This window comes from Dendrobates tinctorius, unplaced genomic scaffold (genome assembly GCF_039654945.1).
Source record: "Dendrobates tinctorius isolate UK_male_01 unplaced genomic scaffold, ASM3965494v1 ptg000162l, whole genome shotgun sequence".
NCBI lineage: Eukaryota > Metazoa > Chordata > Amphibia > Anura > Dendrobatidae > Dendrobates > Dendrobates tinctorius.
The window spans coordinates 13,165,680-13,187,767 of record NW_027361829.1 but is presented as its reverse complement, the minus strand read 5'-3'; the positions used below and the strand labels follow the sequence as shown (position 1 = coordinate 13,187,767).

Below are 22,088 nucleotides of genomic sequence, written 5' to 3'. Positions count from 1 at the left end.
ATTGCTTGCAGATTGTTCGGACACAAAATGATTTTAGTGGCTTTATATATCCCTCCACCTTACTCTAAAAAGAAACTACAAGCAGTACTGGAACTGACGGGCAGATGGGGGGAGACTCCATTGTTGATTATGGGAGATGTTAATAACACTATGAATGATTTTTGGGATAAAGTACGACCGGCAGGTACGGAAGCTGGACAGGACAGGATAGGATGACTGCCTTTGGCAAGTATGTAGGGGAACTTGGGCTGGTAGATCTGTGGAGAGTACGAAATGAGGGTAAGAGGACTTTTTCATGTCATTCGGCAACACATGGAACACTGTCAAGGATAGACCTGGCTTTGGGGGATACCGCTATGGACGGGATGGTGGGGGAGGTGGAATACCTACAGAGGACTCTCTCGGATCATGGTCCTATGGTGGTCACGCTTCTGGTGAGATCTGCTCGGGGTCAGAGGGGAGGTTGGCGTCTACACCCGACGTGGCTTAAAGTGGTGGACATGGGTGGCATAACCAAAGAGCTAGAGCACTTCTTCCAAATGAACGAAGGGAGTACTGAGGCCACAACGGTATGGGATGCCATGAAGGCATTTATGAGGGGACTTTTTATAAGTGAGATTGCGAGGTGTAAGACCAAAACTAAATTGGCAGATCAACAAATAAAGGATGACCTGACAAGAGCGGAGGCAGACATGATTTTGGCGCCGAGTGAAGCTCACAATAGACTAAAATTGGCTCAGGAGGCAGTTGATAAACTGCACATGATGCAAGCTGAGAGGAAAAGGGCATTTCAGCAAGCTCAATTCTTTGAAGAAGGAGAGAGAGTAGTTCACTTGTTGGCGGTGATATCTGCGGCACAAAGGGAGTCTTCCAGGGTGTATAAACTGAGAGATCAAACAGGGGCGACTCTGACAGACACAAAGGACATACTGGAGGTCTTCAAGGCATATTACATGGCACTGTACACTTCGAGAGCACGGGACACAGAGGGGGATGTGGAGAAATTTTTGGAAGGCATTTCACTACCTAAATTGTCTGAGGAAGATAGGTTGAGGTTGGAAGAACCTGTGAGTGTGAAGGAGGTGGAATGTGCAATACTGTCTATGCCCAATAACAAATCACCGGGAGCTGATGGTCTACCTGGGGAGGTGTACAGGGAGTTAGTGGAACTGCTGGCTCCGAAATTGAAATCTGTGTTTGATGAGGCTTTAGTGATGGGGGCACTGCCGAGATCAATGGAGGAAGCAGTGATAGTGGTTCTGCCGAAGGAGGGAAAAGATCCCATGGATGCGGAGTCGTACAGGCCCATTTCGTTGTTGACAACGGATGTCAAAATACTCGCTAAGATCCTGGCCACCCGGCTCATCGGGGTTGCGCATACCATTATACACGAGGACCAGTCGGGCTTTATGCCTAACCGCTCCACGGCTGTTAACTTAAGAAGATTATTTCTTAATATGCAACTGCCTGCTGATAATGGTGGCAGGAGAATAGTGATGTCATTGGATGCTAGGAAAGCATTTGATAGCGTGGAATGGCAATACTTATGGAAAATCATGGAACTGATGGGATTCGGCCCCGCGTTCATGGCCTGGGTGAAGTTATTGTACTCATCCCCAAAGGCGGTAGTTAAGGTGAATGGAGAACAGTCCGAGATGTTTGACTTGCATAGGGGCACAAGGCAGGGGTGTCCGCTGTCCCCGCTATTGTTCGCGGTGGCAGTGGAGCCCCTGGCGGCCAAGATTAGAGCTGAGAGGGGAGTGGTCGGATTTAAATTTGGGAAGCTGGAAGAAAAAATATCATTGTATGCCGACGACATCCTGTTGTTTTTGGAAAGTGCAGGAGAGACACTGGGGTGCGCGATGGATGTAATTAAACAATTTGGGAGCATTTCGGGACTGGAGATAAATTGGCACAAGTCTTATGTCATGGCTGTGGATAGAGCAATAGAAGCGGAGGAGATAGATGAGAGGGGGAAACAACTCCAGCTAGTTTCACAGTTTAAATACCTAGGGATATGGGTAGCTCTTCCACTGTCCCGATTCACGGATCTGAATTTGGTTCCTCTGCTAGAGAAATTTAAAGGGAAAATAGGTGCATGGTGCAAATTGGCTTTAACGGTAACGGGTAGAACTAACCTGATTGAGATGGTCCTTATGCCACAACTAATGTACGTTTTGCACAATTCGCCGATATGGCTACCAAAAAAACGGTTTCGGGGCATTGATTCTATCTTCAGATCCTTGATATGGGGCAAGAAGCAGGCACGGATTAAATTTGGAACTCTGCAAAAAAGGAAAGGAAGAGGGAGGACTGGCCGCACCAAATCCATGGGTCTATTTCTTGGCAGTACAGGGCCAGCATGTCAGGGGATGGAGAGAGCTCGATTGTGGAGGAGCAGCTCACCGGGTGCTGGTACATGTGACGGGGAGATGCCCACTTATCCAGGGTCTAGAGGATGGTACCTTTAAGAAACTGGGAGCACCATATCCTACCATAGGCATGATTCAGAAGGTATGGGATACCATTAAAAGGATCAGAGGGGTGGATGAGCTGACTAGGTACTCACCGGTGTGGGACAATGAGCATCTGCCGGAACTTAATAAGCTGCGTCAAATGGGCAATTGGAAGGCGAAAGGAGTAAGATATGTGTGCCAGCTGCAGAGTGGAACGGACCTGAAGACCTTTGAGACATTGAGAGAGGAATTTGATTTGCCTTCGGTATGGGGGTTTCAATATTATATGCTTCGACATGCTTGGAGGGCACAGTGTAGATTGGGAGCCATGACGGTTCAGGGCGACATTGTACTAGAATTTGTGTGTATGAAAGGAGGGACGAGGGGAGTTATATCGAGCATATATCATGATCTACTACACTCCTATCTGGGGGACAATCACCTCACTGCAAAGAGTAAATGGGAGAGGGAGGTGGGTACCCTCACAACAGAACAATGGGAGACTATACTTGAATATGTCCCGAAGATCTCTCTAAGCGAGCAGGCACGGCTCTCGCAATTATATGTAATACATAGAACATACAAAACACCGCTGGTCCTATTCAAGGTGGGCTTGAGGGGAGACTCTAGCTGCCCTAGATGTGGCACAGACCAGGCCGGACTGTTACATATGTTATGGTCGTGTCCGCGGCTGGTGGCATACTGGCTGGTCGTTATCAACAAAATTGAGAGAGCTTATGCATGTACGCTCGACAGGAATCCAGTGCTGTGTGTTTTGGGGGAGGTGGATGGGATACCTGTCTCAGAACATTACAAAGTGGCAATAGCGAGGTTGCTGTATGTGGCACGCAAACTAGTAGCACGAAAATGGAAGGATTCGGAACCCCCCACTAGGAGGGAATTTATTGCTCAGACACGTACGGTAATGCATTTAGAGGAAAGCATTTACAGGCGAAGGCATGGTGAAAGCACTTTCGAAAAAATATGGTCCGCCTGGATGGCGGTGATATGATTGCTAAGACTCTCAAGTATACCCGGCATAAGGAGTATTGGGGGAGGGGGGAGGGGGGGATGGCTTTGATTGTATTACTACAAGATATGTGAATTGTTACATGTATATTGATATCCACTGTTTATTGTTTAAAATCTTTTGAAACCTAAATAAAAATAACTGGTTTAAAAAAAAAAAAAAAGAGCAAAAAAATTAAGTTTTTGCCAAATTTCTATCCTCCTCTACCCTTGTGCCAAAAAAACAACTGACACGGGTTCTTCAAAGCAGTTGCCTAGCACTCTGAAAATGAAAATGTCATGCAGGCCCACAAAGCAGGAGAAGTCTATAAGAAGATAACAAAGCATTTTCAAATTGCCCTTTCCTCAGTTCGAAATGTAATTGCGAAATGGCAGTTAACAGTGGAGGTCAAGATTAGGTCTGGAATACCAAGCGAAATTTCAGTGAGAGCTGCTCGTTGAATTGCTATAGTATCAAATCGGAATCCCTGCTTGACTGCGAAAAAACTTTCAGCAGGATTTATCAGACTCTGGAGTTGTGGTACATTGTTCTACTGTTTAAAGACACCGGCACAAATATGGCCTTCATGGAAAAGTCATCAGAAATAAACCTCTCCTGTGTCTGCCCCATAACATTCAGCATCAGAAGTATGCAAAAGAACATCTAAATAAGCCTGATGCATTTTGGAAACCAGTCCTGTGTAGCGATAAGGTTAAAATAGAACTGTTTGGCCACAATGAATAAAATGTGTGGAGAAAAAAAAGGCACAGAATTATAGGAAAATAACATTTCACCATCCATTAATCCCTTTCTGACATGAGATGTACTATCCCATCCACGGTGCCCGGGCCCCTATGACCGGGGACGGGATAGTACGTCTCAGTGATCGCGGCCAGGTATCAGCTAATTATCACAGCTGACACCCGGCACTATGTGTCAGGGGTGGTCATGTACCACTCCCAGCATGTTAACCCCTGACACACTGCGATCAAACATGATCGTGGTGTACCGGGGGATTAGGGAAGCATCGGTGGGGAGGGGGCTCCCTCCATGCTTCCCTGAGACCCCCAGTGTGCTGCTCTGGGGGCCTCCTTCCCTGCAGGCCCCCAGATCCAAGATAGCCATGGGGGCCTCCGGGGCCTGCAGGGAGGTACTTCCTCAGTGCCTGCAGAGAGCAGGCACGAAGAAGCCTGCAGCAGCGCCTGTCAGATCGCTGATCTGACACAGAGTGCTGTCCAAACTGTCAGATCAGCGATCTGACACATGACAGTGATGTCCCCCCTGGGACAATAAAATGAAATGAAAAAAAAAAGTGTAAAAATAATTTATAAAAAAAATCACTAAGTAAAAAAAAAATATTCCCTAATAAATTTTTGGGAAATAAAAAAAAGAAACAATAAAAGTACACATATTTAGTATCGCCGCATACGTAACGACCTGCCCTATAAAACTGTCCCACTAGTTAACCCCTTTAGCGAACCACTTAAAAATAAAAATAAAAAACAAAGCAAAAAACAATGCTTTATCATCATACCGCAGAAGAAAAAGTGCAATAACGCGCAATCAAAAAGATGGATATAAATAACCATGGTACCGCTGAAAACGTCATCTTGTCCCACAAAAAATGAGCCACCACACAGTGTCATCAACGAAAAAATTATAGCTCGCAGAATAAAGTGATGCAAAAATAATTATTTTTTATATAAAATTGTTTTCATTGCATAAAAGCGCCAAAACATAAAAAACCCCACATAAATGAGGTATCGCTGTAATCATACTGACCCGGAGAATAAAACCGCTTTATCAATTTTACCACATGCGGAATGGTGTAAGCACATCCCCCAAAAGAAATTCATGAAATGCTGGTTTTTGTTCATTCTGCGTCCCAAAAATCGGAATAAAAAGAGATCAAAAAATGTCACGTGCCCGAAAATGGTACCAATAAAAGTGTCACTATCCTGCAAAAAATAAGACCTCACATGACTTGGTGGGTAAAAATATGGAAAAATTATAGCTCTCAAAATGTGGTGATGCAAAAACTATTTTTACAATAAAAAGCATCTTTTAGCATATGACAGCTGCCAAACATAAAAACCCACTAAAAATAGTAAATCAAACCCCCCTTTATCACCCCCTTAGTTAGGGAAAAATAATAAGATTAAAATAATGTATTTATTTCCATTTTCCCATTAGCCTTAGGGCTAGGGCTAAGGTTAGAGTTAGGGCTAGGGTTAGCGTTAGGGCTAGGGCTGGGGCTGAGATTAGGGCTACAGGTGTGTTGGGGTTAGGGTTTGAGCTAGAATTGGGGGGTTTCCACTGTTCTCTCCATCAGGTTCTCTCCAAACGCAACATGGCATCTGATCTCAATTCCAGCCAGTTCTGCGTTGAAAAAGTCAAACGGTGCTCCGTCCCTTCCAAGCTTTGCCATGTGCCCAAACAGTGGTTTACACCCATATATGGGGTATCAGTCTACTCAGCATGAACTGCACAACAACTTTTGGGGTCCAATTTCTCCTGTTACCCTTGAGAAAATAAAAAATTGGGGGCAAAAATATCATTTTTGTGGAAAAAAATATGATTTTCTTTATTTTGTATGGCTCTACATTATAAATTTCTGTGAAGCACTTGGGGGTTCAAAGTGCTCCCCACACATCTAGATAAGTTCCTTGGGGGTCTAGTTTCCAAAATGGAGTCACTTGTGGGGGATTTCAACAGTTTAGGCACATCAGAGGCTCTCCAAATGCGACATGACACCCGCAGACCATTCCATCAAAGTCTTCATTACAAAACGTCACTACTTCCCTTCCTAGCCCCGTGTGCCCATACAGTAGTTTTCTCCCACATATGGGATATCAGCATACTCAGGACAAATTGGACAACAACTTTTGGCGTCCAATTTCTCCTGTTACCCTTGGAAAATAAAAAAATTGGGTACTAAAATATCATGTTTGTGGAAAAAATATGATTTTTTTATTTTCACTCCCGGGCGTTATAAACTTCTGTGAAGCCCTTGGGGGTTCAAAGTGCTCACCACACATCTAGATAAGTTCCTTGGGGGGTCTAGTTTCCAAAATGGTGTCATTTGTGGGGCATTTCCACTCTTTAGGCACATCAGGGGCTTTCCAAACGCGGCATGGTGTTCGATCTCAATTCCAGCCAAAAAGTCAAATTGCGCTGCTTCCCTTCCGAGCTCTGCCATGCACCCAAATAGTGGTTTACCCCCACATGTGGGGTATCAGCGTACTCAGGACAAATTACTCAATTACTTTTGGGGTCCTGTTACCCTTGGGAAAAAAAAATTGGGGGTGAAAAGATCATTTTTGTGGAAAAAATATGATTTTTTAATTGTACGGCTCTACATTATAAACTTCTGTGAAACCCTTGGGGGTTCAAAGTGCTCACCACACATCTAGATAAGTTCCTTGGGGGGGTCTAGTTTCCAAAATGGTGTAATTTGTGGGGGGTTTCTACTGTTTAGGCACATCAGGGGCTTTCCAAACGCAGCATGGCGTCCAATCCCAATTCCAGCCATAAAAGTCAAATGGCACTGCTTCCCTTCCGAGCTCTGCCATGCGCCCAAATAGTCGTTTACACCCACATAATGGCTATCAGCATACTCAGGACAAATTGCACAATAACTTTTGGGGTCCTATTACTCTTGGGAAAATAAAAATTGGGGTGAAAAGATCATTTTTGTGGAAAAAATATGATTTTTTAATTGTACGGCTGTGCGTTATAAACTTCTGTGAAGCCCTTGAAGGTTCAAAGTTCTCACCACATATCTAGATAAGTTCCTTGGGGGGTCTAATTTCCAAAATGGGGTCACTTGTGGGGGGTTTCCACTGTTTAGGCACATCAGGGTCTCTCCAAACGTAACATGGCGTCCGATCTGAATTCTAGCCAATTTTGCATTGAAAAAGTCAAACGGCACTCCTTCCCTTCTGAGCTCTGCCATGTGCCTAAACAGTGGTTCCTCCCCACATATCAGGTATCAGCGTACTCAGGACAAATTGCACAATAACTTTTGCAGTACAATTTCTCCTGTTACCCTTGGTAAAATAAAAAAAATTGGACCTGAATTAATTTTTTTGTGAAAAAGTTAAATGTTCATTTATTTTTTAAACATTCAAAAATTTCCTGTGAAGCACCCGAAGGGTTAATAAACTTCTTGAATGTGGTTTTGAGCACCTTGAGGGGTGCAATTTTTAGAATGGTGTCACTTTTTGGTATTTTCATCATATAGACCCCTCAAAGTGACTTCAAATGTAATGTGGTCCGTAAAAATAAAATGGTGTTGCAAAAATGAGAAATCGCTGGTCAACTTTTAACCCTTATAACTTCCTAACAAAAAAAATTTTGGTTCCAAAATTGTGCTGATATAAAGTAAACATACAGGGGTTGAACATAATAATGGAAATACCTGGAAACATCAACAAAAGTTAGTTTAATATGGTGTAGGTCCACCTTTTGTGGCGATTACAGCCTCAATTATCCGAGGTGTGGATTCATACAAGGTGTGAATTGTTTCCAAAGGAATTGTAGCCCATTCTTCAGATAAAACACCCTCCAGTTCTTTGAGCGACGATGGCGGCGGAAATCGACGTCTAACTTGAATCTCTAAAATCGGCCATAAACGATCAATAATGTTGAGGTCTGGGGATTGTGGGGGCCAGATGAGATGCTCAACTGCATTACAATGTTCCTCGTGCCATGCTTTAACGATTCTAGCTATATGAATTGGTGCATTATCATCCTGAAAGATGGCATTCCCCTCCGGGAACAGTGCTTTAACCATAATTGCAAAAAGGAGATAAATCCAGTGAGGCAAGTTTGAAGTACCTAAAAAATCTTTTTCTTTATTTCAAACGTAGATTAAAAATATTTATCCATAGCAGCATATTATAGATATAGGCAGAAATAGGAAAAATTACTGCTGTAAAGCGCACGGCAAGACGCGTTTCGGCTAGACCTTTATCATTGCCATAATACACATTGCTATTTTTCTAGAAAGGTTTCAAAAAACGGAGGAAAAGAGGCGGGCGGGAACACCATAGTGCCAGCAAGAAGAAATCCGCAAAGGAACAAAAATCGGAGGTATTAGAGGTTCCTATATGGAACCTCTCTAGTTATATACTAACGGAAGATCAAATTTCCTTGTTATCTAGAGGACTAGGCTATTGTCCGACATATAACTTTGATTTGTATAAAACCTTGTTAGATGTTAACAAATTGGCACGCAATTTTACCATTAAATGTCATTTTTCTGATGATAATGTTACAAAGTTATATGATGATATGCCTATTATAGATGAAGATATCATGTTGTCCTATGAAGAACAAAAAACACTTTTGTCTGCAAAAAAAACTACAATGTGAAAGCATAGATAGTTATATAGATCTGAATTCAACCTTTCATACAAAAAATCCTCAATTTTATCCCCTGAAGTCACGTCCACCAGTCCTGGATTCTTTCCAGGAGCTGGTGGAAAGTGAACTTATAGAGCTGGATAAAGAAATTAGAAATAACCCTATAAATAGAAATAATTTATCTACAAAAGAAAGAATGGCTTTAAAGGATTTAATAAGTAATAAAGATCTGTTAGTACGTGAGGCTGACAAAGGGGGAGGAGTAGTTATTCTTAATGCAGGATTGTATGAAAAGTTGAATTTATTAGACCTTGAGAATTCTCATGCTTATCAAGAAATATTCTATGATCCTACTATTGAATTTAATGGGGAGCTTAAAGCATTGCTAGAGGAGGGCTTATTCAATGGGGCTCTAACACAGAGGTTATTTGACTATTTACATGTCACCTGTCCAATTGTTCCTATTTACCATTCCCTCCCTAAGGTCCATAAGGATGTATTTCCACCTCCACTACGCCCTATAGTGGCAGGTATTGGATCTTTGGGAGAGAGATTAGGAGAATGGGTGGATCACTACTTACAGCCTCTGGTGAAAGAAATCCCTAGTTACATCAGAGATACCAAAGCTTTAGCTACCATGATGGAAAATTTTGTATGGGATGATCAATACTCCTGGATTACAAGTGATGTAGTTTCATTATATCCATCGATCCCTCATGGGGTGGCCATAGATTCCTTAATTTATCACTTAGAAACATTTAGTAATTATGCTATAGAAATCAAGGATTTTTTGGTAATGGCAGTAAGGTTTTTACTTAGTCACAATTATTTTTTTTTAACAGCAGATTTTTCCTGCAGAAGACTGGAGTCAACATGGGGGCCAAGTTCTCCCCGTCTCTGGCAAATTTAGTTATGGCCAGATGGGAGGAATTGGTCCTATATGCTGACTCCAATCCTTTTTCTAAAAGCCTGGTGTGGACAGGGCGTTATATAGATGACTTGGTCATTATATGGAAAGGAACACAGGAGGAAGCCTCCAGTTTTATAAACAGCATTAATGTGAATGATTTCAACTTAGCCTTTACACATTTTTGGAATAAAAATTCAGTGAATTTTCTAGATGTCACATTAACAGCAGGTCTAGATGAAAATGATAATAAAAAAATCTTTATTAGCCCCTACCGCAAAAGCACTGCCAAAAATACATTACTGGCAGCTGATTCTTGCCATCCTCAACATGTGATAAAAAATATCCCCATAGGAGAGCTTATAAGGTATAAAAGAAACTCGACTGATCCAAAAACATATAAAAATGCACAGGAATTAGTTAATATGAGACTAAAAAATAGAGGATATCCAAATTGGATGTTACAGCGAGCAACTAAAATAGTCAAGGATATTGATAGAAAGGACTTAATAATAAATAAAAAAAAACAACAAAAAAAACACAATTTCCAAATAATAAAAAAAATGTTTTCTCTACTCCATATAGTCTTCAGTATAACAACATAGTTTCCATTATAAAGAAATATATTCCAGTGTTAAGCCAGGATCCAAAACTAAAACAAATTATTGCAGAAAACCAAATCACTTATGTAGCAAAAAAAGCACCTACTTTGCAGGATAAACTATCGCCGAGTCTGTATTTGAATTCCTCGCTGGAAACCAGTGACACCTGGATGAAATTAAAGGGGTTTTTCAAATGTGGAAATAAGAGATGTACTTGTTGTCAATATGCACATAAAATCAACAAATTTTCCTCATTCCATAGCAACAAAGAATATTCTATTAACAGTTTTTTGATCTGTAATTCCACCTATGTAGTATATTTGATTGACTGTACATCATGTTGTAAACAGTACATAGGTTGTACAACGGGAAAATTGAGGAAAAGAATTAGAAGACACATTTCTGATGCTATTAATCCCTCCAGCTTTCCATCAGCGGTCTCCAGGCATTTTTCACAATATCATTCTGGCAATTTTGATAGTTTCAGGTTTAAAGCAATAGAGTTAGTAACACGATCTACCAGAGGGGGCGATAGAAAACGTAAACTATTTAACAGAGAATCTGCTTGGATTTTTACTTTGGAAACTAGGATGCCAATTGGCTTAAACAATAGACAAGATCTAATTAGAATTTATTAAAAATCCTAAAATTATGATTCTTATGTTAATAATTACAACCTGCTCTGTCCTAAGTTTATAAATATACTTTTTTGAGCGAAAATTATATTATAGAAGTATTGTGGAGGATAACATGAGAATAAAATCTCTGTATATATATTCTGTTATATCATGTATTGTAAAATATTTGTAAAATATATGGAAAAATTACTGCTAGCGTATTAGCTTTTGTTAGGGTTAACACTTGTTTTTAAATAGTTAATCTTATAGGTGGATGCCCACAAGTGTGATCTATTAACGCTTAATCAACTATAGCGCCACCTATCTTAGGATCTTTTCCTTCTTATATCCCAGAAAAATAGCAATGTGTATTATGGCAATGATAAAGGTCTAGCCGAAACGCGTCTTGCCGTGCGCTTTACAGCAGTAATTTTTCCTATTTCTGCCTATATCTATAATATGCTGCTATGGATAAATATTTTTAATCTACGTTTGAAATAAAGGAAAAGATTTTTTAGGTACTTCAAACTTGGCTCGCTGGATTTATCTCTTTTTTGCAATTATTGTTGGCAAGAGCTCCTGTCATTTATCCGTTGCTGAGAGCCTGTACAGTATAGCAGCTTATCTTTTGAACCAACCATTTTTTCTTCTTTTTTATTGCTTTAACCATAGGATGGAGGGGAACAGTGCTTTAACCATAGGATGCACTTGGTCACCCAAAATGCCTAAATAATCGCGGCTGTTAATTCTTCCATGAAGGGATATCATTGGCCCGGTGGATCTCCACAAAATAGCACCCCAGATCATCACAGAACCTCTGCCATGTTTTACGGTTGGGAGAAGGCAGTCTGGATGGAATGCTTTTTTCGTCTGTCTCCAAAAGTACACTCGGCCGGAGGTCGGAAATAGGGTAAACGTTGATTCGTCTGAGAATATCACATGTTTCCACTGCTCGAGGGACCTATTCTGGAGGTTTCTACACCACTCTAAACGCTAGTAAACAGTCATTGAGAGCAGTGGTTTTCGAATTGCAGTTCTTCCGTGGAATCCAGATTTGTGCAGCTCCCGATGAACATTTTTTGTGGAAACTGGGTTCTGTAGGTGTTCATTGAGCTCAGCAGTGATTTTCGGAGCTGTGGTCTTGCGATCCTCTCTCACAATTCGTTTTAGAGTCCGACAGTCTCTCTCAGTCAACTTCGACTTTCGGCCGGACCTGTGCTTTGCTGCGGACGTTTTTCCTTCTCTTTCAAACGCAGTCATTACTTTGGAGATAGTACCTCTTGACACGCCAAGCATTCGGGCACTTTCTGTTACACTAGCGCCTTCCATACGAGCACCAACAATTTGGCCTCGTTGAAAATCCAAGAGGTCTGCCATTGGTATCAGGTTTTCATCAATGTTCTTAAAATTCTGCAAAACAAACAGCTAATTTACATACACATATCACATAACACAAATTATCAACTACAAAACATTACCATGTGTCACGGTTTGCATGTTTATAACATGTTCGAAGATTATGATGCCAAAACGTTAGGTGTTTCCATTATTTTGTCCAACCCCTGTATGTGAAATGTTACTTATTAAGTTTTTTTGTGTGCCATATCTCTGTGATTTAAGGGCATAAAAATTCAAAGTTGGAAATTGCAAAATTTTCATAATTTTCACCAAATTACCGTTTTTTTTCACAAATAAACTCAAGTTATTTGAATGAAATGTTACCACTAACATGAAGTACAATATGTCACAAGAAAATGTCAGAATCACCAGGATCCATGGAAGCGTTCCAGAGTTATTACCTCATAAAGGGACAGTGGTCAGAATTGTAAAAATTGGCCCGGTCATGAACGTGCAAACCACCCTTGGGGGTAAAGGGGTTAAAATTGGGTACACAGGGATATGTGTTGTATGTGGATGCATCCGCATGTAGCGATTTGACGTGTGTGGCGACCGCACGGAAATGCATGTCCCTGCGTACCCAATGTTAAAGATAGGTACGCAGGGAAATGCTGGACGCATGTGGCAGTAGGTGAGCTTGGGCGGCACTTCATGGAGGAAGAAATTAGGACGTGGCTGCCATCTGCAGTCCTCCTGAATGCTAGTGTGAAACTAGCCTAAGACTAACTATAGGGGTTGCTCAGCAACCTCCTTATTGGAGAAGGGTGCCTATTATACAAGATAACTACCAGCTATTGGGTGGGCGACACCTTGCAGGTGATAACTTTAACTAAAAGCCTCCAAACTGATAGCTGGGGTCATTTTACCATGTGCATGCTTTGCCCCTTTAAGAGCAGGGGAGTGCGCTACCGGGATCATTGTGCACCACACACAAGGAAGGAGGACGCTGCTGCAGCTGGAGCATTGACTAAGCTGGTGTCCCCCGCATGGTAGGAGGAGGGGAAACATGCAGAGGCGCCGGCAGAGGTAACATGTGTTATGACATTTGAGTTACTGTTCCTTGCTTTCCTCTGCGCTTGATGAAGAGATTGTCATGAGATAAACATTAACCCGTTAAATACCTTGTATAGTCATAAGCATATTGATTGATTCAATGTATAACTCTTATTTAATAGATCATGGGACATTCTTCAAAGTTGCCTGTAATAGCTGTTCATGTGTTGCTGGTAAAGTCCAATGCTCTAAACGTCAGTGTATAAATGAACTCAGCTCTGACACTGATCGCAACATGTTTACTGGTAAGATCTTAAGTTACTTTTTGCTGTTAAACAACAAATATAAAAGGAGACACAAGCAGTTAATAAACACCTAAGTGTACGTGCCCATGATCAGGAATAGTAGCGGTTTGGATGCAGCTCACATGCACTGCATCCAAAACAAGCACAGTTCTACAATACAAGCACAGTGGATGGAATTTTATAGAAATCCCATGCCTACTGTGCTTCTATTTTAAACTCACCTATGGCGCAGTTTTATGAGCTGCAGCATGTTAATTTCTGTCTCCACAACAGAAATTACACAATAGGTATGTATTGAATGCGGTAAATCCACATTGTTCAGTGAACACAGGCAGATTTAGCGTCTTAATTAGAACTCAGTGCTTTGGACACAGCGAAGATACACTGCCTCCAAAGTGCTGCTACTTTCTGATCGTGGGCATGTACCCTATCCGTACCAAACAGAATAGGCAACAATAAGAAATATAGAAGTAGTGAAAATCAAATAACTTGAAATTCCTGTAAGTATATCTACTGACTTGAAAACACTAAAAGACTTCTCAACTGGTTTAAGTTTTGATGAATGTTTATTGAGGGGGGATGTTGCCTGTCTGATTTGTAGATAACTTAAATTCTTGCAGGAGTCAGGTCTGGTTAAGTTATCCCGGCCACCCTTCAAACAACCCCCCTAATAGCAAAATAATATTCATGCATCTGTGTTATGGTTTAGTTACGGTTGTTCCCTCTTTTGATTTGGGTTTGCTCTTTGGAATATGCAGCGGGTGAAATATGTATTAAACATGTCACCAATTTTCTAGTAAATATATTTCTAATGGTGCTATTGATTTGAAATTCCTACCAGATGTCAATCAAACCATAGATAATGAAAATAACTTGGCACTCAACTTCTAGTATTCATGAGATTGGAGGAAAAAAAAAAAGTCTCAAAATGCTGCCTCGGACAGACTTGGCTCAAGTCACTCCATCTGGCAGACTCCAGAGAAATCCCAATACATTTTAACCACTGTACTGGGATTTGGTTTTACAGTAGGGCCAAGAGGTCACATCAAGGACAATATCAGGATCAGCAAGAATAGTCAGAAACAAGCAGGGGTCAAAAAAGGGATATGCTAAATTAAATAGGAGCAGAAGCCACACACCTAGCCAGGGAAACACTAAGCTATATCTGGCAGCTTTCAGCAGCAAGCTGGATTCCTTAGTAGGGTGTGGTGCTCTCCAATTGACCGGAGAAGAGCGCTTATAACTTCTGCTGGAAGCACACAAGCCCACACTGGCAGACTGATGACACTACAGGTCCTAGCCACTGAAACCTTAGTTGCTCCCGCCATCAGGAGCATCTGGTTCTGACATTTATATCACCAGCGTCACCCACAGAGTAAATGTGGTGGCGCCTGGCGATATAAGCAGAAGTCGCAGTAGCAGGTTCTTGTGGAGATGTGACAGTAACCCCCTATTATGAGTGGCCTATTGTCACGATCCAAGTCGGATCTGACTGGTTAAATGCACAAGGTAACCTTTTTTTTCCCCTTGGCTGTGTGCCAAAGGTGGTTTTGCCCCCCGGTGGCCATTTGGGTCATTGCACTGTGGTGATTTCAGTTGTAGTTTTCCCCCCGGTGGCCATTAGGGTCATTGCACTCTGGTTACCTTAGTTTGTGCACGTAATTATGTTACAGGAGTGAGTGCTCTATAAGAGAGTATCAGGTGTGTTAATCACTGTTGGTGATAACGTATTCATTTGCAAGCAAGCCTGGGTGAAGGATGGAGCTAAAGGAGAGTCACGGGCAGCTCAGTGAGAGTCCGGGAGTGTCAGCTATGGTGTCTGCAAGGAGGGCTGGCATGGCGTGGTGGAGTCGCAGTTATGGTGTCGGCAAGGTGTTCGAGCATGGATTGGTGGAGTGGCGGCTATGGTGTAGATCTGCACTCAAAATGCTGGACGTTGTTGCTGAGAGCTGGACTCAAGCATGCTGGACTTTTTGGCAGAAAAGCTGGACTCATTAGCGGGACTCTGTTTCTGGACAGCTGCACGCAGGTGTGGACTCTGTTTGCTCCAAGGCTGCACTATGATGCTGAGAAGGTCCGCTTCTGGACAGTGCACCCAGATGTCGGACACGGTGGAGGAAAAGATGCACGCAGGTGGTGGGCTCTGTTGCTGGGAGCGTAAGCAACAGAGCAAAGCTAAGTGGTGTTCCCCTGTTTTGTCACTTTTCCTTATGTGTGTTTAGTGCAGTGGTGGGATTAGTTTCTGCACCGACCAATTCCCTAGTGAGGGTTTAGGTGCAGGGCGAGTCAGGGTTTTGAGGTTCCTGATCGTCGCCCGGTGCGGAACCGGCCTAGGGATTGCTAGGAGTGTAGAGACACTGACTCAGGGGAGTGCAGGAGGTCTCCACGTCCCCATTCCCTATCTCAGGGCCACCATTGTTATTGTTACCCAGGTTTTCCCTATTCCCTTTGTCTTATTGTATTAGTTAGCGGCCTGCGGGCCGTGTCACATAGGACAATTACACGTGCCGCGTCCTGTTGTATCAGTTACCGGCCTTCTGGCCGCGTCACTCAGGACGGGGCACGTGACACCTATTGACCCTTAGAACTAGGCTTATTAGGAAACCAAAGATGAAACTTTTAGATCCGATTTTTGGTGCTAATATTACTCGCTGAGACCTAGGATCTCTCTTCTAGGCCATAATACCTCCATTGCACCAGACATTGTACAGACCCTCTTACCATACAAGAATCTCAAATTATCTCCACTTCATACTCTAAGTTTCCTTTAACTAGAACAGGCGGAAATGATTTCTGACTTGATGAGCCGGGGAACGATATGGCTTGAGGAGGAACTTATAAAATACATTGGGTATCTTAAAAGATGGATGGTTAATGACCTTGATTATCTCAATAGTACCAAAAAATCTGAGACCCAGCTTATCAGAAGGAATATTAAGCTTAATTTTTTTGTGGACAATCATACCTTGTCCCCAACTCCAAAGCTTTGGCCTCTAAAATGTTTCTTATTAGCAGCTGAGGTCTGACCACCTTGTGCCATGAATACGGCTGGGCCTGGTGACAAAAGCTGTGACAATATGACGATTAACCTTATTGCTGCAAAATATACTGATGACATTGGTTACAGAAGAATTTTTAAACTACTGAAGGTTCCAGTGAATGCTGTTGAAGCTATAATCCAGAAGTGTAAAGAACATCATTTCACCAGAGGTGTGAAAAGAATTATCAGAAAAGTTATTGAAGAGAAAAGGACCACCTGTGGAGAACTACAGAAAGACCTGGAATCAGAAGGATTAGAAAACTATAAGTGATGCACCCAACCTCCATGGTCTGTATGCATGCTCTCCATTTCTGAACAAAAAGCATGTTAAAGCGCATTTAGTGTTTGCTCTATAACATTTAGACAAGCATGTGAAATACTGTGAGAATATAGTCTGGTCAGATCAGACCAAAATTGAACACTCTTGGATGCTATAATAAACACAATGTTTTGAAGCCAAAAGGCACTGCAAATCACCTCAAAAACACCATACTTAACAGTGAAGTTTGGAGGTGGGAACATTATGGTATGGGGCTGTTTTTCAGCACATGGCACTGACAAACTTCATATAATGGAAGAAAGGATGAATGAACAAATGTACCATGACATTCTTGATAAAAAATCTGTGTGACGGACTCAGCTCCTGCTGAGCCCATTTTCCTTTTTAGAGTGGACCCTCTGGGCCATGGCACCCACCCACCTAGGACGAGCTGACCTAGTGAGACCCCACCCCCTGTACAGGGAGTGTCAGGGGCAAGACCAAGGGGGTGAGCCACCACGGCAGCTGGACCAGACGGCCGGCTCAAGGAGACACTATTGAGTGTCTGACAACAGGACGGACAGGATACCAAACAAAGCAAAGTCACACAGTTTCTTCCTCAAACGTGGATTCACACTTTATTCAGGTGCAAGGAATAACAGGGAATCACGTCAGGATGCGTGCAAGGGCACGCCAAGTGTTCCAGGCATAACACGTGCATGAAAACATACCAGGGTCCAGGACAAGATACGTGATAGGGATCACACAAGAGTTCCTAGAAGGGATGCATGCTAGGACACGCCAGGATCCAAGACGGGGTGCAATGGCATCGGACTCCAGACTACTGGCAACGACCGACAGGGTCCAGGCATCAGGCTGCGGACATCAGCTCCGGACATCAGGCCGCAGTCATCTGGTTCCGGACCTCTGGCAACGGTCGGCAGGTTACGGAAATCCGGCAGGCAAGCCAAGGTTCAAGGCAGGGTGCGTGCTTGGAGCAACACCAGGGTTCAAGGCAGGGTGCGTGCTTGGAGACACGCCAGGGTTCAAGGCAGGGTGCGTGCTTGGAGACACGCCAGGGTTCAAGGCAGGGTGCGTGCTTGGAGACACGCCAGGGTTCAAGGCAGGGTGCGTGCTTGGAGCCACGCCAGGGTTCAAGGCAGGGTGCGTGCTTGGAGCCACGCCAGGGTTCAAGGCAGGGTGCGTGCTTGGATACACACCAGGGTTCAAGGCAGGGTGCGTGCTTGGAGACACGCCAGGGTTCAAGGCAGGGTGCGTGCTTGGAGACACGCCAAAGCACAAGGTAAGACAGAGTGCGTGTGTAGAGACACGCCAAGGCAGAAGATACTAGACAGAGTCCTGCGCGTGCAAAGGGGCACGCCAGGGTCAGGCGAGGCAGAGTCCTGCGTGTGCAGGGAGGCACGTCAGGGTCAGGGTTCCAGGACAGGGTTAGGGCCTGTGCGTGCAAGAGGGCACGACAGGGGACATGGCAAAGCCTGCGCGTACTTTTACAGAAGCACGGGGAGGTATGCCATGGGCAGGCGAGGGCCTGCGCGTGCTTTAGAGAGCACGCAGAGCACAGTGCGGAAACAGCGTGAAGTGCAAGGGAGCACAGAGGGCACGGCTGGGGCACTGGCTAGCTGATCGGGCTGCGGCACTGACAGACGGGCAAGACTCCAGCAAACCCGACTGAGGCATGGCAGGCGACACAGCTGTCACTGACCGACGAGCACGGCTGAGGCACAAGCAGGCGGGCACGGCTAGGGCGGGCACGGCTGAGGCACAAACAGGAGGCTAGGAAGGCCAGGCGTATGCAGAGGGCACATGAAGAAACAGATCAAGGGAAGACAAGACGAGAAACAAGGCAGAGCTTAAGCAGAGTACAGAACCAGGAACGGAAGCATAGGCAGAAACACGGAATCAGGTCAGAGCAAGAACAGAGCTAGCAGCGGAGCGTAGGCCGAAGCCCAGAGCCGGGCCAAGGGAGAGCCTTGGGACTAGCCTAGAAACATGCAAGAGAGCATAATAGGAAAGAGTCTAGCAGCGGAGCGTAGGCCGAAGCCCAGAGCCGGGCCAAGGCAGGGCCTTGGGACTAGACATGGAAAAGAGCACAAAGGAAAGAAAAGAGGGATGGTGCGTGTGCCAGGGAGCACTACAGAGCACCATAGGAGAGAGCGAGGCAGAGCAAGCAAAGACTGAGACCATAGGGAGGAGCAAGGCAAGTTACGAAACAAGGCATAGCGAAAACAGGCAAGGCAGAGAATAACAGAAGGACTACAAGTCCAAGCAGGACAAGGACGAACATGGCACAATGGACAAACATAAGACAAGGCACGGGACAAGAGACGGAGTACGAGCACGGAGCATGTGCAGAGATGCACGACAGAGCAGAGTGCAAGGGCACAGAATAGAGGGAGCGCCCCACAGACCAAGCAGCCATGCAGGGACACCACACAATACTCAGGCCCTGAGCATAGGAAGGGGCGGTCTAATATAGGGCATAGCACCTCCTCTTCCAGGTCAGGACCAGGGGAGAACTTCCTAGTTCAGATGCTCCAGGATCACAGAGCGCAATCACATGATCAGGGTTTCAGACATGACGAGGTGATCACAGAACCAGACAGTGCAGGATCTTAGGAAACGTCACATGATCAAGGCTTCAGACATGACAAGATGATTGCAGAACCAGACAGTGCAGGATCTTATGAAAGACACATGATCAGGGATTCTAGACATGACGAGAAGATCACAGAAGGCAAAGCAGAAATGCAGGCATCTTGCAGCTCAGCAGACATGAGGTGAGTGTGCACACTGCTCTAGGGAACAAGCAGGAAAGCAGACATGAGATGCGCGTGCACACCGCTCCAGGGTCATGAGGCAAAACAGACATGGCGGACATAACAGACATGGCGAGCATGACAATCTGCTACCATCTACCATGATGATGACGATGAAACAAGGGCGGACATTTCAGCAAGACAATGATTTGTTTCAGCGAAAGAAAGTAAAGCTGCTAAAATGACCCAGCCAATCATCTGACTTGAATCCAATAGAACATTTATGGAGGGACCTAAAGCCCAGAGTTCATAAAAGATGCCAATGGAATCTTCAAGATTTGAAGAGTGTGTGGAAAAATAGGCCAAAATGACACCTGAGCAAAGCAAGCAACTAGTTTCTCCATACAGGAGACCTCTTGAAGCTTTCATCATCAACAAAGGTTTTTGTATAAAGTACTAAATAAATTTCAGAAAACCAACATGAGGACACAGAGTGCAAAACAGGTCTCATAAAACATCACATTTTATTTCAATATTCTTAAAAAATGAAATATATATAATCAGACATTAATAAAATGCAAGCAGAGTGTTCCTAAAAAGGGTGATGCCAGTACATATGCACAAAACACGTCAAACGCCCCCTGACAAAGCCTTGGGTGAAACGTGCATTGGGACTGGTGGACAAGCACATTTGTACTTTACCCCTAAATATCTACATACCAGCTTGATGGAAGTACTTTACTTGATCTTTTTTCTCAGCTGAAATGGATTTAGCAATAGTCATAGCAATTGTCCTTGACTGGGGTGTACTTTTAGGGGCTCTTGTTTTTAGACCCAGCTATTCATATATTGTCATATATATATATATTTCTGTCTTAAAAAAAAAATTTTTGTACGTATGTACTGACATCACCCTTTTTAGCAATACTCTGCATCTTACTTATGTCTGATTATATATATTTCATTTTTTAAGTATATCGAAATAAAATGTGATGGTTTATGAGACTTCTTTTGCACTCTGTGTCCTCATGTTGGTTTTCTGATTTACCTTAGAGGGTTTGTCTCTCTATAAGGGATTTTTAGTTGCTCGTTTTTTGTTGGTATTATATAAATTTCAGTAAGCGTGTTCAATACTTTTTCCCTGTGTCATTTCTGATTATTATAGATAGCTAAATTTATTAACATCTATGGCTTGATTTATTTGCCTGCATGGATTGGATAGGTTGTTACCTACATTTGATGAGAATTTCATGTTAATAAGGCTGAGTTCACACGTGGCGTTTTTTTCGCGTTTCCGCGGCGGTTTTAACCGCGCGATTTTGCCGCGAAAACGCGAAAAATAAGCATCCCATGCATTCCTATGGGATTCCGCAATGCTGTGCTAATGCTGCGGTTTTTACCGCGGCGGAATCGCTTCGCGGTAAAAACCGCAGCATGCTCATTAATTTGCAGAATCGCGGCGATCCCGCACCCATAGGAATGCATTGTTCCGCTTATTTCCCGCATGTGGCTGTGCCCACCATGCGGAAAGTAAGCAGAACAATTGCGGATGGTACCCATGGTCCGGAGGAGAGAAGACTGTCCTCCGGGCTTTGGGTACCATATCCCTATAAAAAATAGAATGTAAAAATAAAAAATATTATTCTCACCCTCCGGCGTCCCGCGCAGCCTTCCCGCTTCTCTTCACGCTCTCGTTCCCAGTAGTCCTTTGCGAAAATGCTCGCGATGACGTCCGTTCTCGCGGGATCGCGAAGTCTCGCGGTCATTCGCGCGACGTCATCGCGAATTACCGCAAGACGTCGCGATCCCGCAAGAACTGATGTCATCGCGGGCATTTTCGCAAAGGATTACTGGGAACGGATGCGCGGGACGTCGGAGGGTGAGAATAACACTATTTTTTATTTTTTTTTACATTCTATCTTTTACTACTGACGCTGCATAGGCGGCCTCAGTAGTAAAAAGTTGGTCACACTCGTCAAACACTATGTTTGACGAGTGTGACCAACCTGTCAATCAGTTCTCCAAGCGATGCTACAGATCGCTTGGAAAACGCTAGCATTTTGCAAGCTAAATACGCTTGCAAAATGCTAGTTTTTCCGCGGGAAAATCGCGGGAATTTAAAATGCGATTTTCCCGCGGACTGGAATTCCGGAATTCTCGCTGTAATTTCCGCGAGAGTTCCGGTACGTGTGCACTTAGCCTAACCCCTTTAAAAATAAATTTACCTAGAAAATTGGTGATGTGCTCAATACTTATTTCAAACGTTGTATGCTTAAAATTCGTACATCCAGGTCTATATTTATATCCATGAATAATTGGCCATTTTTCTCATGTGTCATTTGTATTATCTCCATTGTT

General features: G+C 43.5%; 1 protein-coding gene across 2 annotated transcripts in view; it reads left to right on the top strand.

The window, feature by feature from the left end:
* Positions 1 to 22,088, top strand: part of RECK (reversion inducing cysteine rich protein with kazal motifs) — a 675,429-nt gene that overhangs the window by 516,148 nt on the left and 137,193 nt on the right. For both annotated transcript variants that reach the window (XM_073549858.1, XM_073549859.1), the window contains exon 15: positions 13,532 to 13,654. In XM_073549858.1, coding sequence (XP_073405959.1) covers positions 13,532 to 13,654 — 123 coding nt within the window. The remainder of the gene's footprint in view (positions 1 to 13,531; positions 13,655 to 22,088) is intronic.